General features: G+C 39.1%; 1 protein-coding gene and 1 pseudogene across 1 annotated transcript in view; one reads left to right on the top strand and one right to left on the bottom strand.

Annotated features, from left to right (window-relative positions):
• The window catches only part of CDON (cell adhesion associated, oncogene regulated), a 130,289-nt gene that overhangs the window by 8,915 nt on the left and 113,114 nt on the right, over window positions 1-8,260 (bottom strand). Inside the window, exon 16 of the mRNA XM_006900864.1 lies at window positions 405-487. Coding sequence (XP_006900926.1) covers window positions 405-487 — 83 coding nt within the window. The remainder of the gene's footprint in view (window positions 1-404; window positions 488-8,260) is intronic.
• LOC102843377 lies at window positions 3,180-4,568 on the top strand (annotated as a pseudogene).

Here is an 8,260-nt window from a genome sequence, read left to right as displayed (position 1 = left end):
ACCTAAATTCAAGTATTCTTATATTCCTCATCTAATATTATATAGCATAAGGTACATAATAGCAAGTGAGAAAGGACAGAATAAATATACAAAGAAAAAACTCTGAAGACTACAAAAATACCCAACCTTTGACTAATAATACTAGGTGAGAAAGTGTTTAATAAAATACTTCTACATATCTAAAGAAAATGAGGACAGAAAGATAGAGATTATAAAATAGGGCAAAATTTACATTACAGCCTTAAGTTTAAGATTCCAAAGTCAGTGTTTCATATTTATTTCATATTTCATACTTATTTATGAAAAATAGGTAAAATTTGAAGTATTTCTTTTGCTGAAAGGGGGGGCTAAAAGGTTTCACATACCTTATTCAAAGCAATTAGTAGAAATTTCTATTAACCTACCTGTTGTTGTTGTTCCGACAATTTCGACAGTTAATGCACTCCAATGGGTCACACTCAGGTACTGCTTTGTGAATCCCACCACCCTTGTTGGAAGGAAGTTTACGGAAAAATGTAAGAAATAGCCTCAAAGGTCCACAGATAAGTACTCAAAAAACTGTAAATCTAAAAGCCATAATAATACATGGATGCATTCTATATGGTATAGCAAGTTCCTGAATAATGTTATGCTAATTATATTTACCTGTATTCACAAATGAGTTCTGCAGAGCTTTGTATATTAACACAGTATTTAAAAAAAATTAGTTACTATGTTTTTCCATGTATTTTAATACTGGAAAAAGGCAAATACATGGAGAAGTTTATTCATTTCCCTTCAATATTTCAAACTTAATGGCTCCAAAATACACTTAATAGTCATTTTTACTCTCTTACTAGTCACGGGGGAACTTTATGTGATACCAGATGGAGAAACAGGGTGTAAAGTCTGTGTGAATGATGTCACAAGATAAACCCATCTTCATTTTCCTGTAATTATTTCAATTAGATCTGTTCATATGTTGTATTTTTACAGATGCAGTCTATTTCTAGCCAGCAATGACCTGGAGGGGAGTATTAACATTTTCTTATTGCTTTTGGCGGTAACTGCCCAGCAATTAAGAAAAATGCCCAGATTAACACATACCTCATTGTAAAATGTTCACCTGACATTCACAGTGGCAAGACTTATCCGAAAATGAAACTAAAAATTAAACTAGTTTTATGACCAGAGCCAGACTCCGGTTTTCCAATTAAAAATAACAGAATCAGAACTGATAAAGGATGGAGGAGGCTGTTATACTGCACTCAGATCCAAAGCTTGAAGGCTGGGAAAAAGAACACTTTTTATTCATCTTTTACAACAGCCAGTATCTAAGCAAATCAAAAGTACTGAATATGTCTCTCAATATTGCTGATCCAACTAGCAAAGAAAATACAGTTGGAAAGAACACTTCTACACTATGCTCAGTCGATGCAAGAAAACCAACAAGTTCAGAACACAGAGTTAGCCACTGGCATGAATGATGTAGGTTTTTTAACCACTAAGAAAAAGTTAATTCAATGATTTAATAACCACTTTCTCACATTCATCGAATTTAAGAATCATCTCAAGAACAAGTTTGAGGCATTGAACATCAATGATCAAAGACCAGAGGAATTGTGGGAGTACATAAAAGATATCATCCATAAAGAGAGTAAAATATCATTACAAAGACAGAGGAGAAAAAAACACCCCAAAATAGATGTCAGACAACACTTGAAAAATTGCTTCAGAGTGCTGAGAAGCCAAAATAAAAGGAAGAGATGGCAAAGTGTAAAAAGCTGAACAGAAGATTTCAAAGGGCAGTTCAAGAACAAAGCAAAATATGATCAAATACAAAGTACACAGCGCTGGAGTCAGTAAATAAAAAGGGAAGAACTCTCAAGCTTAAAGAAATGAAAATAAAACTCAAGCCTTGAGTTGCAACAAAGAGAGATGCTATGGGCAAAATCTTGAACAATCCAGGAAGCATGATAAGAAGATAGAAGGAATACATGGAATCACTATACCAAAAGCAGATGAATCACGAAGCAGATGAACAAGAGCTAATGCTAATGAAGAATAGATTTCAAGCTGCAATGAAGACAATGGCAAAAAATGAGGCCCTAGGAATTAACACATTTTAAGTAACAGATGCAGTCCTGGATATGCTTATCAGTCTATGTCAGAAAATCTGGAGATCTGCCTGGCAGACTGACTGTTTAAGATCCATATTTGTATGCAATCCCAAGAGAGGTGAACCAACTGAATGTGGAAATTATTAAACAATATAATTAATGTCTCGTGGAAAAAAAAATTGCTGAAGATCATCTAAAACCAGCTAGAACAGTACATTGACAAGAACTTCCAGAAGCTCAAGATGGGTTTAGAAGAAGCCATGACACCAGGGATAGCACTGTAGATGTCAGATCAATCCGGGCTGAAAGCAGAGCATATGAGAAGAATATCTATTTTATTGACTAAGCAAAGACATCTGACTGAAGAACGGGAATCCTAGAATATTTCATTGTGCTCATGAGAAATCTATACCTTACATCAAGAAGATATTGTCTGAGCAGAGCAATGGAAGGGAAGATTTAAAATGAGGAAGGGTGTACTTCAGGGATGTGTCCTTACCCACTAGGCTACCAGAGCTCTTTTCCCATACTTATGCGATGTGTATGCTGAGCAAATAATTTGTGAAGCTGGACTCTACGAAGAAGAATGTGGAATTAGGATCTGAGAAAGACTCTCAACATTATACAGATGATACAACTTTGCTTGCTCAAACTGAGGAGTATATGAAATATTTGCTGCAGAAGACTAAGGATACAGCCTTCAATATGGATTACATCTCAACATCAAGAAAACAAAGGTCCTCAAATTCCACTTGATCTGATTCAGACCACTGGTCAAAATATTTAATACACAAGTCTTTTTCCTTTTGATAGTTTCCTTCTGATGGCCTCTTTCTGGAGACAATCACAGACGATGGCCCATTACTTATCTGCCAAAGAGTATTTTTCTTTGGGGGCTCATCTTCATTTTGATCCTCCATAACTGAAGTACTCTGGAAAATATTTTGTACTTCAGATCTACCAATCCAGAATGAATGGGGGCATTCCCTTTCAGACTAGTCTGAGAAAAGACAGCAGTCAAGCATCTTCCAGGAGTCTTTCCATTTACTGTATCCAGCTTTCTTCAACAAAATCCGAAACATGCACTTCGGTAACATAAGCTCGATGGTCTTGTCCTCAATTCTTATTTCACGAATGTGTCATTATCAGCATGGACATATCAACTCTTACTTGAAGCCTATGTTGCAGCGGGACTTTATTACCACTTTACCAGAGCAAGGCTTAGATCATATAGCAGAAAACATTCTTTCCTACCTGGATGCCAGGTCTCTGTGTGCAGTAGAGCTGGTATGTAAAGAATGGCAACGAGTTATCTCAGAGGGAATGCTTTGGAAGAAACTGACTGAACGAATGGTACGCACTGATCCTCTATGGAAAGGACTTTCAGAAAGAAGAGGGTGGGATCAGTACCTGTTTAAAAACAGACCCACAGATGGCCCTCCTAATTCATTTTATAGGTCATTATACCCAAAGATTATCCAGGATATAGAGACTATAGAATCTAACTGGCGGTGTGGAAGACACAACTTGCAGAGGATTCAGTGCCGCTCTGAAAATAGTAAAGGTGTCTACTATTTACAGTATGATGATGAAAAAATTATCCGTGGCCTGAGAGATAATTCTATTAAGATTTGGGATAAAACCAGCTTGGAATGTTTGGAAGAGTTAACAGGACACACTGGCTCTGTCCTTTGTCTCCAGTATGATGAACGTGTCATTGTAACTGGCTCTTCAGACTCTACAGTGAGAGTCTGGGATGTGAACACGGGGGAAGTTCTGAACACGCTGATCCATCACAACGAGGCTGTGCTGCACTTGCGCTTTAGCAATGGACTGATGGTGACCTGTTCCAAGGACCGCTCCATTGCTGTGTGGGACATGGCATCTGCCACTGATATCACTTTACGCCGTGTCCTGGTTGGTCACCGAGCTGCTGTCAATGTAGTAGATTTTGATGATAAGTACATTGTGTCAGCCTCTGGAGACAGGACCATCAAAGTCTGGAGCACAAGTACCTGTGCATTTGTTCGCACTCTGAATGGGCACAAGCGTGGCATTGCCTGCCTACAGTATCGGGATCGCCTGGTTGTTAGTGGGTAGTCGGATAATACTATTAGGTTGTGGGATATTGAATGTGGCGCCTGTTTAAGAGTCCTAGAAGGACATGAAGAATTGTTCTGCTGCATCCGGTTTGATAACAAGCGAATTGTCAGTGGAGCTAACGATGGGAAAATTAAAGTTTGGGACTTGCAACCTACTCTTGACCCTCGAGCCCCAGCAAGCACATTATGTCTACGCACATTGGTGGAACATTCTGGATGTGTGTTCCGGCTACAGTTTGATGAATTTCAGATCATCAGCAGCTCCCATGATGACACTATTTTGATTTGGGATGTCTTAAATGTGCCTCCCAGTGCCCAGAATGAGACCCATTCTCCCTCCAGAACATACACTTACATCTCCAGATAACAGTCTGCACTTTTACCCATTTCAGGGTTTCTAGTCTTGAAGTACTGGCTACATGGCTACCAGATGCCCAAGAAAGTTCATTCACAGCTGAGTTATGAAGCTGGAATTGGTTCTAGATGCTGGGTAGATGCAAAGCAGCCTAACTCTTCAAGTACCAACATTTCTCACTGACTCTCGGCCTCTACTTTTGAGAAGGATACCTTAGGCTCACTGACTTCGAGTAGAGCAGAAGTTCATTTTCCTGCCCTATCAATGAAAAAATCCAGTGCTTCAAATGTAAATTGTTGATATGAAAGGAGCATACAGTCTGTTTTACAGAAGTATATCCACCGTCAAGAGAAGACTTGGGGCCTCTAATTTATATTGCTTTGCACTTTGGTCCGATAACAAATAACAGCATTCTTTTTTGGTGAAATTTTGGGTGCCAAACACCTACCCAGAATGCCCAGGGCTTTCCTTTTCAGAAGTCAGCATTCTCCTGACCGCCTGCCCAAGTCATTACAAATTCTGACTTGTATTAGGAGCATGTTGGACAAGAAAACAATCTCTCTGGATTGTTTTAGTAATATTTTTTGGATTACACTTTATTTCTGAACCCGTTTCTTTTAATTTAAAGAACTATAAGCCAGGTTATATGACCTCCCAATAGGTAATATAACTCCTTTATTTTAACTGCTCTGTGTATCATCTCCTGATATTTGGTAGAGTAACACCTTTACATGTGTGCTTGCCTCCTAATTTAAAATACTGTATCCGCATGTAGATATAATGTACCTAACAGTTTAACCTCAGAGTGGCTGGAGTCAGGACCCCCTGTGACTGAGACACTAATCAGAGTGTGTTTGTATTTAGCCATGGGCTGGGCTTGATAACCTGATGCCAGGGTCACCGTGAACCCTTCCTGCAGTATTCATAAAGTATTTCTATTTTGTTTCTGTCATTTGTGTGTGTGTGTGTGTCTGTGTGTGTTTTCAAATGTGGTTTTTGTTTTAAAATGTAATTTCTAAAGTTTAACACAAAATTAAAATGTTTTATTTGTTGTGCAGTATTTAAAAAAAAAAAAAAGAAAACAAAGGTCCTCCCCATAGGACCAATCGTCAATATTTTATAATAGATGGAGAAAGGATTGAAGCTGTCAGTGATTTTATCTTGCCTGGATCAAAAATCAGCACCTTGGACCAGCAGTCAGAAAATCAGGAAACATATTACATTGGGCAAGTCTGCTGCCAGAGGCCTACCAAAAATACCGAAATGTAATGCTGTCAGTTTGAAGACCAAAGTGTGCTGGATTCAGGCTATATAGTCTTTTCAATCACCTGCTATGCATCAGAATTGGAAAATGAATAAAGAGACAGTCAAGGAATTGACTCCTTTGTGGTGCTGGAGAAGAGTAATGAATAGCCAGTCCATGGACTGCCAAAGGTACAGATATGTCTTAGAGAAGGTGCAGCTGGGATGCTCCCTGGAGGCAATGACGGCAAAGCTTCATCTCACGGCCTTTGGTCATGTTGCTACGAAAGTTATTCTTTGGAAATGACATCATGCTTGGAAAGATGGAGAGTTAGCAAAGAAGAGGAAGACCTCCAATGAATTAGACTGACACAGTGACTTCAGCAATGGGCTCTAATGTGTCAAAAGATAATGAGGATTGAACATTGTAATGGGTTGTTATGAGTCATACTCAACATAATGGCACTTAACAAAAACAATGACACACCATTATCACAGAGTTGGAACTTATTCACAGCTGACTCACCTGTGTGGTTTTGGAGGCAATAAATAGCACAGGAGAAGATTGTCCATCTTTCTCCTGCTGAGCAGCTGGTGGATATGAAATTGCCAGAGAGGCATTAATGTTGCATTAACAGTAAAACTTCCTCTGGACTGTTCCATCAGTTACCTTTACAATAATTCACTCTCTCATTGGTGTCTAACTGGAACTGAAAGCTAATCTTCTAGCAGGATTTTTGGAGGTTATAAATCACATGGGAGGATAGATTGTCCATCTATATCCTACAGAGCTGCAGGTGGATTCAAATTGACAAGAAAGTACTTCCTTTGGGTTAGCAGTATAACTCCTTACCCACTAAGCTACCAGAGCTTTTATAATCACTAGTATTAAAGTCTTGATTTCCTCTTACCTAGTAGCATATGGTAGAGTCAATGGTGATGAGGGAACAAGTGGCAAAACTGATGAGATACCAATTAACGTATGCTCACCAGTCCGTGTTAGGAAATTTGGAGAACGGCCACCTGGCTGACTGACTGGAAGAGATCCATATTTGTCCCCATTCCCAAGAAAGGTGATCTAACAGAATGTGGAAATTATCTAATAGTATCGTTAATATCACATGCAAATAAAAGCAAAGAATATCACAAGAATGCTTATTTGTATTTTATTAACTATGTAAATGCATTTGACTACATGGAGCATAACAACTGTCGCTGAGAATACTTAATTATGCTCATATAAAACCTATACCTAGGCCAAGAAGCTGTTTTCTGAACAGAGCAAGGGAACACTGCATGGTTTAAAATCAGGAAAGGTGTGTGTCAGGGTTGTATCCTTTCTCCATAAAGTAATTCAAGAAACTGGACTTTATGAAGAATGCAGCACTGGAATGCAGAACTGGAGGAAGATTCATCAACAATCTGCATTTTGCATACAACAAACCTTGCTTGCTGAAAGCAACAAGGACCTGAAGTGCTTGCTTCAGAATATCAAAGACTAATTGTATGTAAACATCAAGAAGACAAAACCCCTCACTACTGGACCACTAGGCAATATCATGATAGATGGAGAAAAACTTGAAATTGTCAATGATTTTATCTTACTTGGATCCAGAAGCAACATCTATGGTATCAGCAGTCAGGAGATCAGAATATATATTGCATTGGAAGTCTGTTGTCAGGGACCTCTCTATAAAGTCCTAAAGATCAATGATAGCAGTTTAAAGAGCAAGGTGCACCTGATTCAAGTCAAGGTCTTTTTAATCACCTGCTATGAATCTGAGAAATAGACAATGAATAAGGATGGAAGGAAGAATTGATGCCTTTGAGCTCTGGTGTTGGAGAAGAGTCCCAAAAACTGTCAAAAGGCATAAAGAGATATGGTTTAGAGAAAGTGTAGCCAGAGTGCTTCTTAGACGCAAGGATAACAAAGCTTAATCTCATACTTTGGGCATGTTGTTAGAAGGGTCTATTGCTTGGAAAGGATCATAATGCTTGGGAAGGTGGAAAGTCAGTGAAAGAGAGGAAGACTCCAAGAATATAGATTGATACAATGACTGTAAAAATGGGCTCAAATATGTCAGAGATAACGAACATGGTACAGGATATGACAGGGTTCAGATCTATTGTTGAAAGGGTTGCTATGAGGTGTGTTCAAATCAATGGAACCTAACAACAACAGACTAAGAAAACTAATGTGTTGTTATGTGCCGTTGAGTCGTTTCCGACTCATAGCGACCCTATGCACAACAGCCCTAAACCCTGCTTTACCCTGCGCCAACACCGCCTCTGACACACCCATCCTGATTACCCCAGTCACCATATCAATCCATCTCATAGAGGGTCTTCCCCTTCTGCGCTGTCCCTCCACCCTCACAAGCATGATGTCCCTCTCCAAGGACCCATCCCTCCTGGCAACATGTCCAAAGTATGTCAGACGAAGCCCCAGAATCCTTGCCTCC

Source organism: Elephantulus edwardii, unplaced genomic scaffold, assembly GCF_000299155.1.
Source record: "Elephantulus edwardii isolate Elephantulus edwardi_28Jun2011 unplaced genomic scaffold, EleEdw1.0 scaffold00297, whole genome shotgun sequence".
NCBI lineage: Eukaryota > Metazoa > Chordata > Mammalia > Macroscelidea > Macroscelididae > Elephantulus > Elephantulus edwardii.
The sequence above is the reverse complement of the archived record's forward strand: the minus strand, read 5'-3'. Positions and strand labels throughout refer to the sequence as shown.